Raw genomic sequence first — 26,145 nt, forward strand, 5'->3', positions numbered from 1 at the left:
TGACAAATGCTTCATAAATCAACTCATGTCTTGAATTTCAAATTGTTAAATTATTAAGAAAAATTCTACTCTTCCTCATACTACATGTAAGATCCATTCTTGACTTCAAATATTCTTTTTTTTGTTGTTAGGCAGAATAAGTGATGCATAAAATGTAACCTTTTTGGATGGTAAACATGAATTAGAATTTGACAGGATAAATTGCTGATATTATTTAAAAAATCACAATTTAAGAATACATAATACATAAAGGGACAACATTGGCTCTCCTTTATGTCCTATTTTCTCTAGATTTATTATTCATTAATAATAATAATTAAATATTATTCCTAAAAAAGTGGGATTTGTGGTTTGGAACATCACTCGTATCTTTAAAAATTATGCCAAATAATAATAGGTAGAGCAGGATAGAGGATTTTTAGACTGGGATGTGGTGACAATTCATAAATGTCTCCTGTGGTTGTGACTCATGCAGTCGCATGAGGCTGGATGTGTATCTCCCTAAAAAGAGAAGTGGCTCCAACTTCATGGTTTCCATGTAAAGGGCCTTGGAGTTCCTTTTCCTTTTCAAGGACATTGTCTTTCTTCTGGCTTTTTTCACCTAAGTTAGCCCTTGTTCCTCTACTGTTTGGTTGACTGCTAATCATTTCTCCCCAACTATATTTAAGTTTTTCGAGGGTGAGGGTTAAGTGTCTCCTTCAACATCTCCTCTTTTTTCCCTCATCTGTGCCGTGTTTCCCCGAAAATAAGACCTACCCATAAAATAAGCCCTAGCAGGATTTCTAAGCATTTGCACAATATAAGCCCTACCCCAAAAATAAGACCTAGTGATGGGCGTGGCTACACAGCCTATCTGCACAATCCATGCATTTCGTCGTGGAGCGGTAAAGAAGGGGAGCAGCCCTTCTCATCCGCCCCAGGAGAGCTCTATTGCTCGACAGGAGAGATTGGGGCCAATGGTTCTAAAGGAAATAAGAGTCGCAAGAAATTCAGGATGGAATTCAGGGTTTGGAGAGTTATGATGACGTTCCAGAAGAAGATGACTTCATTATATTTGAATAAATGTAGATTGTTGTACCGTACTTAAAAAAAAATAACATATCCCCTGAAAATAAGCCCTAGGGTGTCTTCTCGAGGAAAAATAAATATAAGACCCTGTCTTATTTTCAGGGAAACACAGTAGGAGTGAGCACAGCAATTAGCCAGCATTCCATATATGCATCCCCATTGGTGCTTAGCTGTCCCTCAGCTACAAATGCTAGATGCTGAGTCTTGTAGCAGCCCCTCTGGCTTTCCCTTGGAGACTAAGAGTAGCATCGGGGTAAAGTGCCTCGACAGTGGAGCCATATTGAGATCTTCTTTCTGCTAAATTCACTAACTTTATATTATGCTACAGACTGGTATTTCTGTGTGCTTTGAAATGGACTTCTCTTCGTTAGCCCTAGTCCTACAGATTTAGCTATGTGAATAGCTTGAAAATGACACAAGTTGGTGGTACAATTATAATTGCTTGGTTCACAGGCAAATTTTATAGGATCTATTCAACCTTAGATAATTTGTTCATCTTTCTGAAAAGGAATTTATGTATCCACAAAATGGGATACGACATTATTGTAAGGATTGAGTTAGGTAATATGTTGAGAAACTGAAGTGCTGCACTGATAAAAGATACCACTAGTAAGGATCAATTTCCAACTCGGTCTTGATTCTTTGGGTGACCTTTGGGAGTTTTCAAGGGCGTGGCTATAGCTAAGTGTTGTGAAGCCTCCTCACTCCTTATAGTTCTGCCTGTTTCTCTTGCTCACTTCATCATTGTCATCATATCACCAAGCACATTTACAGCCCTTACTATGTCCTTGGGACACTGTTAACTGTGGTGGTTAACCAAGTCCACTCTGAAGTCAGACTGATTTGTCTCAAATCCTGGTGCTGCTACTTTTCTTAGCTGCATGTGACTTTACCTCCCTCCCTTTCTAGAAATGAGGAAGCTAATAATCTTCCTAAGGTACTTGGCACAGTCACAGTACTTGACAATGTAGGTACCCAATACCTACATTGGCCAATATTGCAAAATTATTATTGCAAGCCAAAGTAAAACAAAGTAAAGGAAACATATATCTGGTTTAAAAGAAGCCCTTGGTACAGTTGGGTGTAAGATAAACAAAGTATGTCGTATAAAAAGTCAAAATATTAATAGTTCGAGATGAGTAAGCTAGAGTACAGTGGAGAGAGTGCTAGACTCGAAACCTGAATCTGCTCTGACCAACAGAGCAAGTCACTTAACGTCCCTTGGCTTCTGCTTTCTTTTCTTGTGGAGTGTGGATAATGAAACCTGTTTCAGAGTTGCCGTGAAAATTAAATGGGAAAAAGTGCATAGGGACATGTGGCTTCCAACTGGCTCAATCATAGTAGGTGAACGATAAATGACAGGGGAGATGACAACAAAAGTTGCTACAAGATGGTATATGGCTATAATTGTCAGATTCATCGTTAGACAGTAAGCTTGTGAGAGAGTTCACAAGACGGAAAGATCCAGGAAAGCTAGATTCAAGGCTGACTTGGAAACCCTGCCACCGTTTGTTTTGGGGAGAGCATTTCTTTCCCAGTAGCAATTCTGAGAAATCTTCAACTTCTCAGCTGACTGTCCTCACCCTATGTATTCATAGTTCACTTCTAAAATTTATCAAAAGTTATACAACATATGGTTTTCTGAATGGAATAACTTCAAGGCTATTTGTTAGGAGTGACATCTTCCCATTGTAATGAGCTTGAACGGGTCGGTTTTTATTCTTTTCAGCTATGCAAGCTGGACACGAAATCCAGTGTTTTCTCTCAAGCGACATTTGTCTGTCTTTCTTATCTTGGATAAGTTGTAATACAGCTTGCCAAAATTTAGAAACAGTACCAACTGCACCTGCGTGTGCTTTTTAAAAAAAATCTATTCTCAGAAAAATTTTAAAAAATGGAATCCAATTCTTTCAAAGCAGCTCTATTCGGTTTTTCTTCAGTGTTGGTCCCACACTTAAAAAACATTTTTCATCCTAAATACTGAATCCATTTTCTTTTATTTGTTCTACTACTATACGTTTTCTTTTTTTTTTTTTTTAACCAAGTCTTTGGTTTAGAAGAAATGCAATTCTTTTCTCTCTACCTTTGTGTTTTGCCTCAACATTTCAGAGCCTCGTGAGATGTTTTGGTATAATAACCAAACAGAAACGTCTATTTTTTTTTTCAAAGCTCTCCTACCCAGTGCAATCTATTATAACCATGGGAGGATTTAAATTGTAACGGTGCTTTCATATAAAGCTACTCCTCAGTCATTATTCCGTGTTTATGAGAAAGTAGAAATATATTTATGATCTGTGTTTTATGGCTTATAAATGTGAAAAAATATCGACCATTTTTATATGTAGATTACTGTCATCAACAGTATCTAATTTGAAAAAGCACTATACTTGTAAATATAAGCACATATTTCTTTTAATATGTCTGAAGTTATGTCATAAATATAATTCCTAGTTTATATACCACATATTTGTATGCATTGATATTTTGGAGGCAAAACAAAATGCTTAAAATGCTTTTATATGGGTAGTCAGTTATCCTCCTTTAAGCTTTTGTAAACTCTGATGCCAGATGAATGTTAATTTGATTTCTCAAGATACCTTTCTTGCTCTAGTAATTAGGTCTTGTTAGCTCTATTCTGCTAACACCCTATAGATTTTTGAAATAGCAATAACAGATTATTGATTGGTACCGGAAACACTATTGATTGAAAAAATGTTGCTTTCATGAATTTAGAATAATACTAAATTCTAAGTATTCATATCCTTTTCCCCACCACAATCATCTAAGAACTATTCTGTTTGTACTGCTTGACTCTAATTTCTTTATCATGCTCATCCACTAATAGGTGGAGAAGAGGAAGGCTAAACTGATCCAGATAAGAAAGTAACTGGAGGTATCCTTGAAAGAAAAGACTTAGCTGAAGGAAGGGTGTTGAAAGTGGAAGTAGGAGAGCAGGAGGGTACCAGGCAGGGAGGAGGCTGAAAGGGTGAGGGTGAAAGACTGTGCAAGAGTCAAGTGATGAGGGATGGGTGGATGAAACTGATGGGTTGATAAGAAGGTAAGAAAGAATGAGAGACTTTGTGTATGCGTGCATGTGCGTGTATGTGTGAGAGAGAGACAGGGAGAGAGAGAGAGACATATAATTTACCCCTGTTACCTGCTCTTCACGAGACCTCATATTTTAATGCTTCTGGAGTCAGTTTTTATTTCTACTGGATCTGACTTCTTATGTTGATGAGCCTTCCTGGGTAGGCAAGAAGGCTCAGTTTTATTGAAGGTATATATGTATTTCAAGTAGGATGAGCTATAAAATATGGCAGAGAAACATGACATAAGAAATATATGTAGGAGAAATATGCTTTTACTTTAATTATCTGTCTTTGTGCTTATTGTGCTTTGACCTAGACAAAATGCTTAGCTATTAAATTCTGGCATCATCCACAATGGATTTGCGTGGAGATAGTTGCATTGTCAGCAGTGGCATAAATATCCCAGCTCTCCCTCTACCACAAAGAATTATTGAGCAGTGATCACTTCCTCAGTTTCAAGTAATTTCTAGTAGATGTGTCATACATATAGAAATTAACAAAGTATAAGAATTAAGATGTTTGCATTTTTATTATTTAGTATTTTTAAATCATGCATCTATGGGGTCAGGGAAGAAGATTAATATTAATGGTTTTAATTACCAAATGATTAACATTCCAATTGTTTACTTAATTCTCATAACGACTATGTGATCTAGGTATTATTTTCCCATTTCATAACTGAGAAATTGGAGTACAGAAATGTTGAATAATTTGCTCAAGGATGCTCAGATGGCGAATGATGGAGTAGGTATAAAACCATGCCCATCTGATAGATACCCACACACACCTCTAATCCACTAGAGCTCTCTCTTATCAGTACAGGAATAGTTCCTGACCTAAGCATTTTTGGAGAAAACTTCTAGGACTACTTTGTAATTTTCATAGGACATAGCATTCTTTTGAGTTTCATGACAAGCTGATTTTCCCACTACACAGAGCTTTACTCTTCTTTTTTTGAGACGGGGTCTCATTCTGTCACCCATGCCAGAGTGTGGTGGCATCATCATAGCTCATTGCAACCTCAAACTCCTGGGCTCAAGCGATCCTCCTGCCTCACCCTTCCCTAGTAGCTGGGACTACAGGTATGAGCCACCATGCCTGACTAATTTTGCGATTTTTTTGTAGAGATGGGGTCTCGATTTTGCTCAGGCTGATTTCCAACTCCTGGCCTCAAGCAATCCTCCCACCTTGGCCTCCCAAAGTGATAGGATTACAGGCATGAGCCACTGCATCTGGCCCTACCCTTCTGTTTTAATTCTGAAGGCAGCTTTAAGCTGGGCTTTAACATGCTTGAACATTTGGGCGTGGGCTGCTTTGTCCCAGTGGGGCTTGCTTGTGCAGTCTCAGGGAAGCAGACTCAGAGGGTAGAGAGTGTCAAGGTGGTGCCTGCAAGGAGCAGACATGGGACCAGAAAGAAAGTGAGTACTGAGTCTTACTTCTGGCTTGTCAATCCTCTCACATTTTCTGTGTCTACTTGCTGGAGTTCCCCTGTTTTTGGACATTCTCTAAGGTTGGTGGCTGCCATCTTGGGGTATAACTCACCACCTTTCCCTTAAAGTGGCTTGGGTTGGGGGAAAATTGGGTGGAAAATAACTGCAATAAAACTTTGGGTGAGTTAATTGCTTCTTCTGAGCTAATCTTCATTTATGAAGAAGAATATCTTCTTTAGAAAGAAGGACCTAAGGCCGGGCGCTGTGGCTCACGCCTGTAATCCTAGCTCTTGGGAGGCCGAGGCGGGCGGATTGCTCAAGGTCAGGAGTTCAAAACCAGTCTGAGCAAGAGCGAGACCCCGTCTCTACTATAAATAGAAAGAAATTAATTGGCCAACTGATATATATATAAAAAAAAATTAGCCGGGCATGGTGGCGCATGCCTGTAGTCCCAGCTACCCGGGAGGCTGAGGCAGAAGGATCACTCGAGCCCAGGAGTTTGAGGTTGCTGTGAGCTAGGCTGACGCCACGGCACTCACTCTAGCCTGGGCAACAAAGCGAGACTCTGTCTCAAAAAAAAAAAAAAAAAAAAGAAAGAAGGACCTATTTAAGAAAGAATCTTAAATATCTATCTACAGAAGGCTGGCCAGGTGGGTTCTAATCATACGGCTTGCAAAATAGCAGACGCTGTTGTCTGAAGGATTCCACCAACATTTCATTTCACTTTTCATTATTTAGGAAGTATTTTTCAAAAAGCAAATGGCTCAGTTTCGCACTGTGCTCCTTATTCTAAATGCATACCCATTGGTATTTCATTAATAAAATACCCACAGTTCTATCTAATGGCAATCAACCCCTTGCATTTGTAGAGTACTTGAGAGACACTAATCACTTTCACATTTGTTTCCTTGATTCTGACAGTGACCCTTGGACATGAACAAGGCAGTTAGTATTGCTGTTTTACAGGTGCTGTATTAGAGGTGCAGAGAGGAAAGTCAACCTGACCAAGGTCAGTTGTGAGAGTCAAGACTAAAACACAGGACTTTGGAATCACGCTCCTGGGCTCTTCAATGCAGCGTAATCAGCACTGGGGGGGGGGGCAGAGCTGCTCGGGGCTCAGGCTCCCTGTCTTCTTCAGTTCATGTGGCAGAGTTAGGGGGGACCACTCTTACACCACAGGGCCAGGCTCCCTGGCCTTGCTGCTCTGCGCACCTTGCTGGTCACTGCTGTTAGGTTTACTGCAAACGTGGTCTTGGACCAGCTGCACCATCAGCACCACCTGGGAGCTTGTTAGAAACACAAACTCATGGGGCCATTTCCAAGCCATAGGATGAGGACCGCTGGGGGTAGGTCCTAGTTGCTCAAGTGCTACTGATTTAATCAGGAAAATATGAGAAGCATTCTAACTAGAGACCTCTCTGGCTGAATCAGTTGATAGAGACATTTAACTAATCTTAAATACTTCATTAAATACTGAAATACTTAAATTTTGTAGCCTTTTGGTGGATGTTAGTATTTTTCCTAACTGACATTATTAGTATATTATTATGTACCGTCTTTTAATAATTGCACGGTAGTATAATAAAATTGTTAAAATGGGGAGGCCTTCTATTTATAGTTATAAATTACCATTATTGCTATTCCATTTTTTGGTATGTACAGAATCTTTTTTTCTTCAAAAGACTAAATTTCCCAAGGGTGAGGACCATGTTTACTCATATTTTCATAATATCTATCATAGGCTTCAGAACAGAGTTGGTGCTCAAATTTGTTTTACTTTAGTGAAATTAATTATTAATTACTTTTGACTGGAAACAAATATGCTTAGCGTGTGGCTTTCCTCATGGTGCATGTTTGATTATAGGATAGTGGAATGAGTGCTAAACCTTACTCTTGTTTGTGTATGTGTGTGTGTATCTTACATAATATATAATATTTATCATTATATAAATATTATAGAATATAAAAATAATATATGCAATTTTATTATATATAAACATATTTTATATATTATATATAGCACATATGTAATATATATATATTAGACCTGTGTTCTGACCCTGACCCTGAAGCTTAACTTACCACATATAAACTTGAATAAATTCTTTGAGCTTAAATTTACTTCTCTTTAAATAAGGTAACTCAGGTACTATGCCCATCTCACAGGGATTATACTAAAAAAGATGAAGCAGGTGAATGTTTCCTAAAAGCAAGGTTCCATATAAATAGATCATACTATATAAGTTTTCCTTTGAGCATTTTTCAGTCTTCTTTGCTTATTTGATTTTTTTTTTTACTGTAAAAGGGAAAAGTCCATCAGAAATAGAATGATAAGATGATAATTTTTAAAGCAACAGGAGTGCAGGATTATATAATCTGTCATCAAAAGACTAGACTTGACTTGGGTAATTTTTTATGTGTTTGACTATAACTCTATCCTCACAATGCACTGTTCAACTGCCTGAGATGATCGGTATGCCTTCCCATTAGTCTGGAAATGAAAACAGTGCCATCTTGATGGGATTTTCTGGCCTCAGTTTTGTAGCAGTCAGTCTATTATAAATTGGGTTTTGTTTTTTTTTTTTTCATGTGAATTAGGTTGCTACTCACTAGGAAGCCCAAACTGGAAAACTATTACTAGGTTTACTGTGAGCAGTTTTGTTAAATGGAAATTAAACTTTATGGCTGCATTTCATAGGAAAAAAAAATCTTTCAAAAGAGGGAGTAGAAGGCCAATAAAGATTTAATTTCCATTTTAAAACACTCTTGTAAAAGTATTTGTGGGACTAGGTTTGCATAAACTTCATTCAAGTCTCTTTATCCTGATATAAAGACATACAACTAAAAAAAGATGGACAAATTCAGATTACTGATGATATATTGGTATTCTATGCACTTGTACTAATGGATAACACACAAACGCCAACAACCAAATGGGTACTCTTACAGGCACTGCTTTACAATCTTGGTAAAAAAAAAAAACCCACCAAAATCAGTCCTAGGCAATATTCTTGCTCTATAAAAATAAATTATTTTTAATGTGCTTTATGAGAGAACTGTAGTTATCTATTTCTTGTCATAAAAATAAATCTTGAAACCTATAATTTTTCAGAGTATTAAATATTTTACTCTGGAGGTCCTCGACATTACAAGTGAGAAAAAACTTAAAATGTTTGTGTTTCCGTTTCATAGCATGTGTGGCTCCTTCTCTTAAGTACAATTCCTGGGGAAGCTATATTTCCAGATGACTAGCAAAATGATTGCTGAAATGCATTAATTAACCTTTACATTCACATAAAAGTGCTTTGTGAGAACAAATGTACACAAAATGTTATCTTTAATCATGACTAATAAAAATGGCTATTATAAACACAGGTTTTACTACCGCAAATGTCTCCTTGACAAATGACAAGGACTGATTCCTTTATTAAAAGATAATTAAAAATGTTTCACAAGGGATGCCGAGGCTTCCCACAGATCTCTCCTTTCTGCCTGCTTTTGAGGTAATAAGATGAAAAGACTCTTGAAGTAATATCTAACAGTTAGATTAAATATGGATGCCTAAGCTGTATTTCTCTTTTAGCTCTAAATTTACTTCATAAAACAAAACATTAAAATTAACTATCTAGAGTATATGGAAGGATTTAAGGATCCATTTTGAAATGTGCTAACCGGGATGAGACCGATGAGATTAGGTCCATGTTTTTTTTCCAGAACTGGTACCACATCATAGCGGCTGCTGGGCTGAACCCGCAGAAAGCCATGTATTCCATATATTAAAACTCTTGACATTTTATAGCTCTCTTTTCCCCAAAGCCTGAATCATGGCAATTATTTTAATAAGACTCAGTTTAGCTATTAAAACCAGTCATCACTTTGAAGGTATTTTTCCCCTCAAATCGAATCTGTATTCAGAAAGGACAAGACCAGCTCAGGCCAGTTAAACAAAATGGTGTTATCACAAGTTTGACCTTCACAGTGGGAACACCTTTGACATGAAGTGGCTATAAAGACTAGCAGGAATTGGTCGAAGGTAACAGATTCTGTAGTCAGATGGCCTGAGCCCAAATTCTGGATCTGACTGTGTCACCTTGGGCAAGTCACTTTGCCTTTATATGCCTCAGTTTCCTCATCTGTGATAGAAACTACTTCTTAGGATTCTTAGATGACTAACGTAGTTAAGTGTATAAAGTGCTTAGGACAGTGTCTCACAGCTTTTATGTGCTGTTAAAGAATTACAGTCCATCAACAAAAGTCACTTCTTGCAGAGAATCTGAAATTTCTGTCTATGCCTGAAAAATGAAAGGAAACAGCACTGCAGGAAAATTGTTGATTATAGGAGGTAGTTAGGAAGACCTTTTGGTTCAAGGCCTTCAAGTGTAGATTTTTGTCATCTCTAAATGAGACAACATTTAGAGACTGCCAGTATGAAATGTTTAAAGTATACACCACTTTTATAATGCTGTCTGAGTATGCCTTCTTTTCTTTTAATGTACCAGGAATGTTGCAGAAACTAAAAGTTTCCCAGCTTCTCAGGGACCTCGAACTGACTAGTTAAAAACAGCATCAGCAAAGGAACAGCCAATCTTGGGACTTAATCCAACTTCAGGTTGAATAACAGTATATTCTACCAACTCTGTGGCCAGTTTTATTCGGGATCATGTTTTTAGTGCCCAATTTGGAAAATACTGTATTTGTAATTTGAGACATTTCATTTATAAAATCATTTTTGTGGGATGACATTTCCAGAAATGTGGTGATGTTTGCATGGTCAGCCACCGACAATGGGAGAACTGACATATGGTATCTTTGATGCTATTTCTTGATGATATCTTTGATGCTATTTTTTCCCTTTACGTTGATTTTCTTAGAAAGCTATAATTGAATAACTGAGGTTGTTTATTGGCTTAAGTAAACCAAAAATCCATGCATAATCTGTTTTCAAATACACAGCCATACTCAATAAATTCTTAACATTTTTCTTATGTGGTATCCAGGAAGAATACTCTGTTAAAATAATGTGGTAATAAGTTAGGATATATTGAGACAACAATTCTCTGTTTTACTTTCTTCAGTATGTGGAGTATTTGTGGTGAATTAGCTGTATGGTAAATGAGGTTACAAATTTCTGTATATTATTCCACATCCAAAAGGTTCTAGGTTGAACTTTTTGTTCTGTACATTGTTTGTAAATGATAGTAAGCCAGCATGATGGATTTATCATCCTTCTCAACTGTGCCACAAGCCACATTCATTTCTTCTTAGATAGATGCATACACATACATCTCAGAGACAGAGTCAAAATCTCATTGTTCACATTTCTCTTGAAGGTCTTTTGCTGAGTTCTGCAATTTGAATATAATTTCAAATATCCAATTAAGAGAGTGAGGATGGTACAGAAAACACAGTTCCCAGAGGAATAAAATCCCTAAGCATAAGAGTTTGGAAGTGAAATATTTTGTAAAGATTGCCATTGTTTTGAAGATGTTAAGACATAATATCAGAGCACATTTTGAGGGGTCCATATATATCACAGCTTTATATTTCTAAAACTGATGTGTTTGGTGGTCAGAATTAGCATCATCTGAGAGTTTGTTAGGAATGCAAAATGTCTGGCTTCATCTGAGATCTACTGAATCAGAGTTTGCATTTTAATGAAAATCACAGGTAATTCATATGCACATGAATGTGCATATGTCTACGGAACACAGTAACATGGCACTATTAAATATTTTACAGATGGGTTATAGTTACATAAAATATAAGAGAAAAAGAATTCTCCTACCAATGCAAACAGGAGAAAAAATCCACTTTTGATGATCCTAAAAATTAGTTAATGCTTATGTATCTGTTTCTTTCTACTTCATTAACATTAACATCAATTTTTCTACTAAACTAATGAAACTATTACAAGGAGGTGCTCAATAATTGTTGAAGGTTGATAAAATGTTTGAGATCACATTGGATTTAGTTTAAAAATGTTTCTTTAGGTGGAAAAGAAAAATAGAAGATGGGAACAATAGTTAACAGCCTGTTTTGGATATACCTCCTCAGTATCACGTTATATCTGCCTGTTTTACCTACTAACCTGCAGGTTCTCTGCATGTGGGGACTCTGATATTCAGGTGTGTCCTAGACATGGGGCACATTTCAAATAAATGAATAAGTAAACAATGTTTTTGTTTAATTTATTCCTTTATTTAAACATGAAAACATTCTGTTCCTAAATAATTTTACTGTTGCTACTGACATTTTTCTACCATTTGTCTACTACAATCCCCCAGAAGTAACATAAATGATATTATAATAACAATGTAATGAAATGGGAAAGTAAAATCATAAGGGAATAATTAATCAGGGCTTTCCAGATTCTGATCACTCATTTCATTTTATCTCCTTCAAAAACTGCATAAACTCTTTTCATTTACTAGGGTAAAGCATGGCATAACTTACTGAATCAACAATTGAATGTTCCTGATTTAAAAAAGGATTTTATTAAAAAGCTAATATTTGGAAATAGGTTTAAAAAAAAAAAAAAACACCATCTACTTCTTTAGAGAAATTGATCGCCCTCTAGTGGGGTGAAAAATTAATGCAGACGCCAAGGTTTTCCAATAGCGAGAACCAGGAAAGAGAACCAGCCTAGGTTCTGGAAACATCAGGGTTACCAGCTAATTCAGTATTTTCTTTTTGTCTGGCTAATTTCGTGAATGTTTCACATAAGGTCACAGATCTTGTGAAAATAGAATAATGTATGTTTTCCACGACCAAAAATGAATTGGTGTGAGCTGGGGTTAGCTATCAGCAGCGTGGGATGGCCACGCCCAGGCCAGGTTTTTGCTCTGAGGCCAGCTTCATCCAGTCTTGGAGGAGCAGTGAGCTACTTACAGTCCATCTCATTCAGCTGGAGTCGAAAATAATGGTGATTGATAAATCAGGAATTGTCCTAAAGACGGCCTGGATTTATCAATGACAAAATCTTCCATTCGATATGTAATTGATTCATCGTCCATTTCATTTTCAGTAGTACAGATTTAACTTAAAAATTCTGCTTGATAGCTGCTACTAGGTATTCACGGAATTAAGTAACTAATTGATCCTAAAGTATAGGAAGGAAAATTTATCGTATAAATCAGCTTTATGGTTCTCGGAGAGGACATTTCCTGAATCTGAGTAAAATGTAGACTTTTGTAGCATTTTTATCACTGAGAATGAGCAGTTTGATGGAAGTCACATTGTGCCAAATGATCAAATGCTTACTCCACAATTTATTGATTTGTAATAAAAAATTAAAAACCCCAAATAATTAAAACGTTTTAATGCAACAAATGAAACCTTCCTAAAAATATCAATGCAGCAACAGCTCTTACAATAAAAATACTCCTTTCTCCCTTAAAACAGAATAATTTACTACGAATCTGTAAGTCACATGGAAAAACCATTGTGGATTTTGACTAAACAATGTTCTAGATTTTAATATTACAAGTCATCCAATCTTAATTATCCTTTTAAAATATACTTTCTTTTAGAGAATTTTAACATGCATAGATAAACATCACCAGGTCTATTAATTGATACTATCATCCTAGCTACCAGCAAGGTGCTACATACACTGGGTCACACAGCATTTACTGCAGGCTCGGCTCCCCTGGTAGAACTAAATATATGCGATTAATTGATAAACTACTGCTATTCCTCTTTCAGTTTTATCCTGAAATCCTGAACAAATACCCAGCTTTTCACTTCTAGTTATTTGTATATCCATTAAGAAGGTGCCCACTTCATTAGAGGAGATAATGGGGAATATTATATGCAACTAGTACAATCATGCTGAATACAGTAATTGTTTAATGAATCAGAAGAAAGCACACGCCCCGATGATTAATTGATTATACTTTGCAATTGGAATGATCCCCAAATCTATTATTTTAATATCGCAGAGGTAGTGCTTCTTTTCATAATTTGCAAATGCAGTTTAACTATGGCCAGAATGGATCCTGGCATTAGTCATATTTAGGGTGGGATTTTTATTGGGATGGCGGCTACCATTTTACGACCCGTGTTTCTGTGTAGAATTTACACTGTGTCAAGAATCAGCAATTGGAAGAACAGTTTTGGGGGGGAAAACAGTCAAAATTTTGTGCATAATCTATATTTATGTTTAATAGATGTAACTTCATGCTGAAGATTATAACATCTCACTTATATATGTAGATTTTCACTCGTCGCAGCCACAATCTCTGCGGAGAATTTTCCAGCAATCGCTGGCACACAAACACTCCCCTTAGCAAGCACCTGCACATGTATCCCAGCCACACGAACATCCACAATCCCGGCAGGAAGCGAAATACATTTGCTTTATAATTTAAATGAACAATCAGAGACAGAATTTCCATTTTTGAGAGGCAGGTGGCGAGGGGGATTAGGACGAAGAAAAGTGAGTGCAACAAGGGTTAATCCTTAACCAGGGCAATACACGTCCCTTTTGAAGAAATGGGAACAAATAAGGCCACTGAGTCATGAAATAATAATAATGATGATTTGAAATGATCGTACTGATGACCAGTTTGTAGCTGCCCTTTCGCAGCAGGAACCTTTGGGTAGGGTTGCAGAGCGCCTAGCGAGGTCCACCCCCGCCCCCCGTTCTCAGAGGCTTTCCGGACTTGCGGGCGAAACGCGGATTGTGGGAAGCCCGGGTAGCTCGGGACACTGCGCAGAAACCCGTCTCCCCGGCGCTCCCGCGGGGGCCAGCGCCCAGCTCCAGGGAGGGGAGCGCGGGCGCGGCGCTGGGCTCTGCAGGGCTGGCTGCGCTCCACGCGCCCAGTCGCCACGTGCGCCCCCATCCGGCCAGCGGCCCGCGGCTCCCGGGCCCGGCTGGGAGGGGTGGGGCCCAGCCGCGCCCCGCTGGAGCAGAGAGGGTCCATCCTAGACAGCCCCCGCCCCCAGGGTCTCCATTCTGGGGAATCACGGAGAACAGAGGGTGGGCCGTGGGCTTGGGCTGGGGAAACATGTCCCCGAACTCCGCGGGCCGCGGGCGCGCGAGAGGAGAGAACCCTCCCTGCACCCCGGGGAAGGGGTCACCTCTGCGGGCTCGCGGCCGGGCGGGGCGGGGCGGGGCCGCGCCTTTGTGCTGCCGGGCGGGGCTCCAGCCGGCGCTTCTGCAGAGCCGCGCGCGGGGCGGGGAGGGGCTCGGCGCGCGCCGGGTGTCCGCGCACATGGAGGGGTGCCCGGGGCCGTTCGGGACTGCGGGGCTGGGAAAAGAGGTTCCGAGGACCGCAGACCACTCAACGGTCCCTCCCATAACCCTCCTTCCCCGGCCAGTCTCGGGGCCGTGGTCTTTGCAGTTCTGCAGGGAGGGCGGGGCAGGGCGGAGCCGTCCAGAGAGAGCCCTTTCGCCAGCTTTTCCCCTTCTCTGCACGCTGCACCGGGTCCCCGGGGAGGGGTGCTGCCAGCCGCCAGTGGACTTGAGGCCCCTCCCTGCCTGTCCCCCCCAGGCCGCCGAGAGCTGGGACCTTGGGGCACTCCAGGCGAGGCGCAAGACCGACTGGGGATGAAGGCCCTTAATCGAGAATCTTGTTCGGTCTCTCTGCCTCTACTCTCTCTCTGTCTCTCCGACAGAGGGTAAGCTCTGTGAAATGGTCAACATTTGGCCCCGTCTGACCCACAAAACGGGAATTTCACGTGGCTCAACTTAAAACCTTGACCTCCTTTTGCTTTACATCACATGTCTTTATCCGTATTATTATATATGCACATATAACTAGGTTCCAGAAGCTTTTCCCAAGAAACGATCAAAGGAGTTCAAAGACGCCCGTATCCGTGTCTATGTCTAAGCATTCTGTGCAATGTGGTTCTGAAAAGAAAAATGTTAACCCACTTTTCCCACCTCTCTCTAAAACAGAACAATGAGGCCAGGGTGGGCAGGGCGGGGTCAGTGGACAGGTCTCTCCTGGAAGCCGAGGCCGGGAGTCAGGAGCACGGGGCGTGGTGCCGCTGTCCCTGCAGGGCTGGGCCCCCGGGTGTCACGCTGGGCTCCCCTCCCGACCCCCTACCGCTAGAAGATGCAGCGCCAGGCGGGGGGCGGGGCGGCGCGGTTCCGCACAGGGTGGGGCTGTCCGCATTGTGCGCCCAGCGCTGCAGGTGCCTCCCCCCCCCGCCCCCCCCACCGCCGGTCCGCACACAAAGAAACCCCACCCCAGCGCCTCCGCCGCGGTCCCTCCACCCCTCCCCACCGCGCGCTTCCCCGCCCCTGCAGCTGCCCACCCGCGCCCTCCACGCCCTCCGAGACTTCCTCTCTCCCTTCCCCTCCCTTTCCCTAAAACAAAGGAGCAGAGGTCTGGCTCCCCCCTACCCCCTGCCTTACCTCCCCGCACCGCGCCCAGGACTAGCGGGTTCTCCGACCAGACAATACCATAAAACGTATTCTTCCCCCCAACCCTCGCAGCGTCTCCACCCATCTTTCAAACAGCCTAGATGGGACCACTTTGACTTTGCATTTTTCTTTTTCGTTTCTCCCAACCTCTCCCTTCCCCTTCCCCATCTTCTTTTTAAACTAGAGAAGAAATAAAGGTCGTTAGAAAGCACTTTCCAAAATGTCCCTCAGCCCCATTTAAGGCAAACAGTTAAGGTAGCTCCCTCCCCTCAAGATTGAGCCCTAATTTGAAATATATATATATATATATATATGTATATATATATATATAATAAATTTCCGACCCATGGGAGGGCAACTTACCTGCTTCTATCTTTTAAAACAAATTCTTTGCTTTAGATTTCCAAAAACCCCCTTTCTGCCCTCCCACCCCCCACAGACCTGCCTCTGTCCATCCTGGTCCTGTGTTACCATTAACGTCTTTTTCTTTATAAAATATCTCAGAATGCCTTCAGAGCTCTAAGAGAGAAGGTGCGAGGTGGGCTCCAGGTAGAGCCCACGGAGAGCGAGGCGCGATGCCTTACCCATTGCTGTTTTAGCCATTGTAGGGATGTGCAGATGCTGAGCGGCGGCGGAGGCGAAGGAAGGGTCCGGCTACGGCAGCGGAGAGAGCGAGAGAGAAGACTGAATAAGGCACTGAGTCTGCAGAGTGGGACCGTGCTAGAGAAAGAGCAAGAGGCAGGAGCCCATGAATAATTATCACTCAGAAGCTCAAGCAGATTGGCTCCCAAGGTCCCCTGACATGACTCCCACAGAGTCAGAATCTCCAAGCATTAAATATTGATCGGCCAATGGTGCTGGAGTACAAAGTACCAGAATGCAGTTTGAAATGGAAATCAGTCCTTCGCTGGCGGCTCCCCCCCATTTTGGGGGCCTGATAGTACAGTCCAAGTAGCGTGGAGCCTTAGCCCTGAAGCCTCCTAGGAGCTAAGAACTGGGCTGTGCCTACCTGGGAGCCGGTAGGCTTGACTTTGTGCACACGTTTCATTGCACAATTCAACGGAAAAGGACTCAGAGACTTGAGAAGTCCTCGAAATATGCTGGCTGTTGGAAAATTCTGTTTAAACACTGTGCTTTTACTTTCACCTTTGGCACAGGCCTTGGTAGATTCTAGTCTCCCAGGGCTACCCCATGTCTGGCGGTAGTGGCAGCTTAGAGAGCAGACTTGCATTATTGTCCTTTATCTTCTATCACAGTTGGACTTAAGTGTCTCTGAACTCTTGAAGGTCTCTCAGGAGAGGGAGGCCTGGTGTTTTCTACCCTAGGCACAGAGGAAGGGGCTGCCTGCTGCTCAGGAATAGGAATGGTAATTATGGTCCACCTGGGGAGCTGGTGGAAGAGGATGAAAATTTAGCCTCTGGTGCCTGTGTCCTGTCCATCGGGTAACAGGGCAGAACCCGTTAGCTGGCTGGTTTAGGCATTGGGGCGAATGCCATGCTGCCCCAGAGGTGTAAGATTACATGGATTGAAGCCTTAGTGACCTTTTCAGGGCTCTAAGGAGAACCCTTTACATTGAAAACTTAGAAGAGATAAAAGGCAAGGACTGGAGCATGATTTTTCTGAGAGCCAGAGAGACTCCATTAATCTGGGCCAAGAAAAGATGACTTCAAGTTTCAGATTGAGCAATGTGGTATGTGAGGATCTTTGAAACTAGTTGCAGAAAGTGCAAACAAGGCATTCATTACTTCATTCCTTCCTACTTAATATATATTCGTCTTTAAATCATTCTCTCACTGGACTTAAATATTTGTTGAACATTTACCATGTGCACACCTCTGAGGATACAGCAGGGAGGAAAAGTGAGGACTTGCTGTCACAGAGTTGTTTTTTGGGGGGATGGAGGAAAGGATTTCGCTCTGTCACCCATGCTAGAGTGAAGTGGCATCATCATAGCTCACTGCAACCTCAAACTCTTGGGCTCAAGTGACCTTCCTGCCTCAGCCACCCAGGTAGCTAGGACTATAGGTATGTGTCACCATGCCTGCCTAATTTTTCTTTTCTTTTCTTTTTGTTTTGTAGGGATGGACTCTTGCTCTTGCGTAGGCTGGTCTCTCCTGGCCTCAAACAATCTTCCTGCCTCAGCCTCCCAAAGTACCAGGATTACAGGCATGAGCCAGTGTGCCTAGCCTCACAGAGCTTTTAATCACTGTTAATGAAAGACTTCTGAGACTTCATGGAACCAGTCTAAATCCATGCAAACATTATGGTTTTGATATTAAAAAGATAGGCAAAGTATTGGTAATTCTAGTGTATTTGAAAACGGAAAGAATAGCACATTGTTGCAATCATGAACATTTATAAAAGTCTGACAAGTTTTAATTTCATAGAAACGATTAGGATTTTTCTCACTTGCAAAATAAGTTCTTAGAAGCTTTCTATCAAACCACACTTCAAAATTTCTATTTTCAGGAATAGTATACAGTTTCCAGTACATAAAACCATTTGAAAATAGCAGGCACTCTCCTTGGTGCTGAAATAAATTTCTTCACCTCCTATTAACTTGTAAGACATTTTAACCCTGTGGACATCTTGCTGAATGATAGGAAGCTACTGGAATTGAAGCAATTCTGAATTGCTGAATCATGGTGAAAATAAGAGACGAAGTAGAGATCAATAAAATTATTTCTTGAACAGGAAGATTAGAAATGCTCGTTCCTGTCATTGTACAGGTCTGTGACTATGACACAGCAAGAGAGTGATATGGAGGTTGGCAGTGTCTGGGAATAAATAATCATTTTTTCCCTCTCTGCAGCCATTTCCCACTTTAAGTGTGAGAGTTGATTCCCTCTTAGTGGAGTAGTTATCAATCATGAGATGAAGGATCTTCAGCATGTCCCTGTGACTAATCTCTTTAGAGTATTCATTTCTCCCCAGCATGCCCTTTCCCCTCGGGCTGTGTGCCATCTCTACATATTTTTCAGTTTCCTTGGAGAAGAAGGGCCCTAAGTCATGTCATTAATGTTTGTAACAACTACAATGGGCAGTTGAATGAGATCTATTGCACTTTTGATCACTATGAGGAAAACAAAAGAAAACAATTATGCCACTGTCCTAATCTCTCATTCTCTGGTGAATATTACTTACTGATGGTTGGAAATATGAGAGGTCAATGTATACAGGGCCAAGTATCAAATGTGTGACTCTCTTCTATTTCTGCCTTTCTGGGTGCTAGACACCTAACTTCAGTTATGTGTGATTCTCAAATAATGTCAAACAGGCGAGGGAGTAGGGTAATATGACTTACTACAGAATATAAAGGTAGCAGGCTATTATCAACTGGCTTAGAAAAACTAAATAAATTCAAAGAGCTATGTCATTATCAATTATTGTTTTTTATTTTCTTTTAGTATTACAATGTATTATCATGCATATAGGCCTGGGAGAATAAGGGCAAAATGGGAACAGAAAAATTATTTCATATTTAGTAGTTTATTCACTTGTTTCTGCAGCCAGTTTATTTATTCAACAAATATTGGTTTAATGAAGTTTCACGCTGTTATATTATTATATAATGTTAGTCAAGGTTTTCCTTAATGTCTAAAAATACAAATGAAAAAAATGTAACACTTATTTTAAGAAAATATTAATTTTGGAGGTGAATATCACCCTATGTATTAATATCAGTTAGAGTACTTTTAGTTGCAAACAATAGAAAAAAGTAACCCAAGCTTGCTCTGATAATAAAAGAACATTTGTTGGCTCATCTAACTATAGTGGTAGAGTAGACCCTAGAGGTCTGGAGTTGACAATCAACTTTCCCTAAAGCAAATGGTTTTGATGGGGATGGATGGACACCCAGATTAGAGTAGGTACTAGATCTCTACAATGTAAAATAAGGAAAATAGTACCTATCTTACATAGATTTGGATGGATTGAAGGGGTATCCTGTATAACTGCCTAAATCCCCATGGATATTTAGTAAATTTTAAAATACGATTACTATGGATATGGCTTCCAATACATTTAAACTTTTTAAGGATAGGAACTGAGTAGTGTATATTTTTCTGTCTTTCCTGGTGGTTGGCTTCATGATCATATGGTAGATAGTAAATAAATGCTTGTGAAATAATACTAGCAATAAATAATACACTGTTGAAAATGGTTCAAGATGATTGAATCCAGTGAAGCCCTGTCGTTGCTTTCAACCACTCTTCTTGGCTTAGCTCAAGTTGGGAGCAGGTATTAGGGTGTTTATAGTGTTTATTTATTTATATCCTGCCCCATTCCCAAAAGAACATAAGGGAGCACAGCACACATCAGTAGAAGGCCCTTGTGAATTTTTGTTATCTTTAATAGCACTAAGCTGAAGCTGTGGAAATCAAAGACTTGCTAACAGAAATTTTAATTACTATGGGGCTATAGCCTATTGTGTGTTGTCTCAGCAAGGAGGCCTGAGGTGTTGATTTCTTTCCAAACTGGAAGAGGAACAGTGGCTTTGGAGGATTAGCTGATGTCATCTAATACAGTCATATGATTTTCTGCTATTAATAATCAAGTGTCTGGGAGAAATCTGAAAACAATTATTAAAAGTTAGTGAGATATGGAAAACATTGTTTGAGTTAATTGTTTTAATTTGACCTTAGTTTATTACAAGGGAAGTTTGAGATATAAAGGTCACAGAATTCTTTTAGGTGGTTAGAAGTTTAGGATATAATGCAGCTATAGCTGAAAATATTTAGAGATGCATCTAAAATAATCACACATGAAAAAATAGTTAATTTGACTAACATTTTGTTTATTTTGCCATATTTAAATCCTTACAGATTAATGAAAAATAAAATAAAAATGATCATCTGTCCTTTAACAGTTCTACTGTTCAGTATGCTTTATTCAAAAGGCAAGTCATTCCAAGGAGAGAGAGCTAGTATTCTTTATTAACAATGAAATTCATATTGTTTAGGAGTTTGCCAATGTGGTAGAATTATTTCCGAAACAGAGAATGAACATGTTTTATTGTTTTCCTCTTAAATTAGTTATTTAAAAATGAAGAATGCTTAGTTAATTATTATGTTCTTTTCTGTACCTGGGATTTTCTTCATGTCCAAATGGGACTTATATATATTAGTAATTAGTATAATTCAGCCCCGAAGCAAAATGACTTATTGAAATTAGTAAATCCTATTGATGGTTTTATAATTGAACTTTCCTGGAAATGAACTTGCTCTAATCATAAGAAGGGATTGATATAAACTTAATAAGCTGAATCTTTACACTAAATTGGTGTTGAAAAAGTATTTGTTATCTTGGCAGCAATTACTGTAACTTTTCCCTTCTCTCCATGAGTTGATTTACAGCTTGAGTCCCAGGAGAACATTAGTTGGACACCATTGAAGCTGGGAAGTTGGTTTCCCTTGGGATTTCACTTACCATCTTAGTTTACAGCCATCGAGTGAGAACACAGTGGAGACAACACTGAAGTGCCTGGAAGAGAAATCGAGAAGTGTGATTCACTAGAGTGAGATAATTTATTTTATTTTTTTAAACAGAAGCCCTACTATGAGCATTGCAGTATACATACAGTAACATACATTAGTTTGCCTAGGAACTTTGTTTTTCTAAATCAAGCTGGAAGGGGAAGGATTTACAGAAAAAGAAAAGCAAAAGCATTTTATTATACTGCCTTCCAGGGAGATTTTCCCATTAGTCATTTATTAACTCATTTTCTGACCCTCTGAACTTTCTCCACTCTCATCCTGCTGTATTATCAAATGGAATTGAATTAATAGATGTAGGTCGTATTTTAAAAAATCCATTTTATCAAAAATTCAATTTGACAGTAACATTAGCCTTGAACTCAACTATATACAACAGAATCTCATTCCACTTTTTAAAAAATCTCTTCACATATTTAATGACTCTTCCTTTTTTTGATTGCTTCCTGAATCATAGGCTAAGAAACTACACCTACATTTTTAGTCAGGTCAGCAAAAATGGAGCAATGTACAGTTAGGCAGCAAATGCTGCCTATTGTGGCAAAAAGAAATTGCCCATAGATTTGCAGATGCATTATTTAGGTTTATTGAGAATGTGCAGGAAATGTTCTCTTTTGGAAAGAGGATTCTAATAGAATTTTAATTGCTGTGGCTTATATGTACATACCTAAATCTTTTATATTAAATATTTACATCAAAATATAAAAACACTGTATTTAACTTTTTGTCATAAACTATTTCAAATTGACAAGAGAGAGCAAATGATGAACTTTATGAATTAAGTTAAAGATTGCAAAGATTTTATTGCTTCTTTTTCTTTTTCTTTTCTTTTCATCTTTGCTGAATTCTTTAAAAGGAAGTCTCAGACATCATTAAATTCACTCTTATATACTTAAGATCCTTTTAAAAATATGAACCTTTTCTTACACAAATACAATTCTATTATTAAACTTAATTTTAACAATACTTCATTGATATCATCTAGTACCTGGTTCATAAATCGCATTTTCATGATTATCTCAAGAATGTCTTTTTTTTTTAAACAGCTAGTTGTTTTGTTAAAATTAGGACTCAAATATGGTCCATATATTCTATTCCCTTTTATGTTTTTTAAATCTCTTTAAATGTGGAGCAGTCCTCCCTTCATTTTTCAAATTCCTGACATTGTATAGAAACTAGGTCATTTATCCTATGAACTTTCTTACATTCTAGATGTGACTATTCTAGACTATTCACTTCCAATGTAATCAGTTAACTTGTTCCTGTGTCCCTATAAATGGAAATCAACTTTTGAGGCTTGATTAGATTCGGAATCAGCTCCTTAAAGAATAACTCAGATATATTCAGTTTAATTAAAAGCGCAGCTGATATTTATTGATGTGTGTTGGAGATCAGTTGGGGGACCAAGGCAAGGGAGGGTTTATAAAAAAGCAAAACCTACAGCAGCCTAAGGAACGGTGGGATATTTTTTGTCCATGGGTATCAGTGGGGGCAGGTATATACATACATAATGAGTGAGATGTGCACCATCTGGGGGATGGTCATGATGGAGACTCAGACTTGTGGGGGGAGGGGGGGAAATGGGCATTTATTGAAACCTTAAAATCTGTACCCCCATAATATGCCAAAATAAAAAAAAAACTTATCAGGGAGCGCATTTCCCCCAAAGCAGACTGGCATTATCAGGGAAGGCAACATTACTTATGAATCTTCTGAGAAATATTGTGACAGAAAGTGACAGCAAGTGATATGTTGGGTGTTATTTTTGGGTGTGGCTATTGTTGAACTTTGCTGGACCTCTGCTGAACTCATTGCTGTAGTTAAGTCTGTACCATTTCTCTGTTATAATTAATACCTTCGTCCTACTTTTGGTCAAAATCTGTTGAGTGAGCTGTGATGGCTTCAGTCTTTTTGATGCAGTATTGAAATAGACTGAATTATTTATACCCCTCCACCCCCAATTCATATGTCAAAATCCCAAAACCCAAGGTAGTAGTACTAGGAGGTGGCACCTTTGGGAGGTGATTAGGTCATGAAGGTGGATTCCTCATGGATAGGATTAGTGCCCTTATAAAAAAAACCCAAGAAATCTCCCTTTCCACTTTCACAGGTGAGGACACTGTTAGAAGGTACCATCTATGAACCAAAAAGCAGGCTGTCACCAGATAGCAAATCTATCAGTGTCTTGATCTTGGAGTTTTCAGCCTCCAGAATTGTGAGAAATAAATTTCTGTTGTTTATAAGATACCTAGTTTATCATATTTTTGTTACAGCATCCCAAATGGACTAACACATAGCTAGGTGTCAGCCTTAACATAATGGCAGTGTAGCAATTTTTCAGCATCTGCATACCATTTAATAGAAAGTGTAAGAGGTATGAGGACAATCATAAATGTCAAAAGAAATATTTGGAATCCTGCTTTGCATTTAACTTTTAATTGGCCTAGAATCAAATAGGAGAATAAGTCCCATGCATCAGTTTGGCCAGCCTTAAATAACTATGTGTCTTTTTATCAAATTAATGATTCCACTTTTTATGAAATGTTTACCCTGGTATTAGTTATTGTGTTGACTCAATACATAGTTGGGTTGCAAATAGTCAGAGACAATTTTATTAGCTAGCACTATTCTAGCCAATAAATTTAACTTGAGCTATTTTATTTGTTTCTTGGTCACAGTCAGTTATAAAATATGGATCATACTTGTCAGTCTAACAAGGAAATCCTAGTTATATCTGATGCTGTGGATATTTTCTGGTAAGTTACCAAGTGAAGATTCCTTCCAAATATGAGAAACATAAGGATTTGTTTCCAATTCATAGAAAGGCAGAATAATCTTGACAAAGTATAGGTCACATTTTGATGTCATTTGTATGGGAAGTTCATCTAATTATATAGGAAGAATAGTTTCTTGGGTTCATATCAAGGGGACATAAAAATAATCAGTTGGTAATAGCTGCTGCCTGAATGTATTTGGTCTAATTGCAAAGAACAAACATTCTAGGTAGATTTAAATAAATTATGTGATGGTTCTGAATTGACTTATGACAAAATATTTGAATCATAACTTGCATTATTAGCCCTGTGTCTCTTTCTATCCCTGACATCCCATGGGTGATTTTGAGGCTCTGGATATGTAAGTAATAGCAATAATTGTAGTGGTTCTAGAGTCCAATAGAGGCATGTGGATTAGATGTGTTTGGATTAATGCTTTCAGAGGGTCTGGGCCATATAAGAAATTCCACAATTGGTAGTGTTGGCAGCTGTGGCAATTGTCTATTTCAACTGTCTATTTACTTTTGTAAATTTCCTACTTCTGGAGGCCTTTTAGTGAGCTTAGGGTTAGATCTCCAGTAGGGATGGATATTCACAATGTATGACACTTAATATGTTTGCACCAGGAGTTTATAAGGAGCATTAGTGGTTAGAAACACTTGAAATGATCCTTTTCAATATAGTTCTAAGGCAGACTTTCACTAGTGATTTTCCCTATATAATCAGTATAATGGTTGTGTATTATGTGGGAGTGTGTTCACTGGTGTCTTTTTAGGAAATGCAGTTTGTACCTGTTAGGTGTGACTTTGTACATGACATTAAGTTTTGAAAACATCTGACAAGATCAGAATGTAACGAGGTAATATTGGTTAGCAAAGAGGTGAGAGTTTATGGGCATTTTGTGATGGAGATCATTTTATCATTAAGGCTCGGGTAGAGCTTTAGGGTAAGATGGGTTGAATTCTTCTGTAAATATTAACTGTTATGGTTTTAAATACCATTAATTTATAACTTTTAAACAGTGCTTTGATTATATATCCTTCAAGACAAAAAATTTCAAAAAAATAAATCTTGAACACTCCTTAATAGTTTCTTTTTTTATACAGTATGAATGTGGAAATTCTGAAGCCATTTTGTATATATGGTGGGATTAAGAAAATAAGTAAATATAATCTCATTGCTGGGAGCCAGGGTTCTTACTGGGGGAGAAGGGAGATACAAATATGAAATTGAGGAAGGTAGGAAAGAATATTGTAGTGTTAGATTGGAGTTAGAGGTATAAGAATTTGTAGTATTAAAAATACATATTTCTTAATTCATTATGTAAAAATATAAAGTATTTGTAATAAAAGTATATATTTCTTAGCTCTATTTGCTGAATGAGATTAGAAGCAATATAGCTACCACCCAGATTTTGTTTCTGAAGTACCATTCTCTACTAAAAGGAATTAGGGCAGGATGAATCCTTGGAAGGGCAGGATTATTTTATCCAAGTGTAGGTCAGATTTTCATGTGGTCAGCATGGGAGGATCATCTAAATACATAGGAAAAAGAGTTCCAAAGGGTGTATATTGAGGAGATACAAATTTATTGATATAACTGTAGAGAACCAACACTATGGGTGGATTTAACCAAACCATGTAATGGTTTCTGAATAGCTTAGACATATGGCTGGCTCCAGGGCTGGGACAAAGAATATTTCATATAAGTCTGAAGCACTTTTTTGTGTCAAAAAGCAAGGAAAGTTGGGACTGACCAGTCCCTGTGGCTCTCACTGTCCCGCGAGAGTTGGGACATGTTTGTGTGGGAATGAATGAGATGAAAACTGAAGGGCTGAAGCCCCTGGGGAGGTCAAAGGCACATAGTGTGTGGAGAAGCAATATGGCGCCTCAGGTCTCCACTAGGGTCTGTGGTGACAGG

The 26,145-nt window shown here is 39.1% G+C and overlaps 1 protein-coding gene across 1 annotated transcript in view; it reads right to left on the minus strand.

Annotated features, from left to right (window-relative positions):
• The window catches only part of STMN2 (stathmin 2), a 55,011-nt gene extending 38,267 nt beyond the window's left edge, over positions 1-16,744 (minus strand). Inside the window, exon 1 of the mRNA XM_012740014.2 lies at positions 16,544-16,744. Coding sequence (XP_012595468.1) covers positions 16,544-16,562 — 19 coding nt within the window. The 5' untranslated portion in view covers positions 16,563-16,744. The remainder of the gene's footprint in view (positions 1-16,543) is intronic.
• Between the last annotated feature and the right edge of the window lie 9,401 nt (positions 16,745-26,145).

This window comes from Microcebus murinus, chromosome 7, assembly GCF_040939455.1.
Source record: "Microcebus murinus isolate Inina chromosome 7, M.murinus_Inina_mat1.0, whole genome shotgun sequence".
NCBI lineage: Eukaryota > Metazoa > Chordata > Mammalia > Primates > Cheirogaleidae > Microcebus > Microcebus murinus.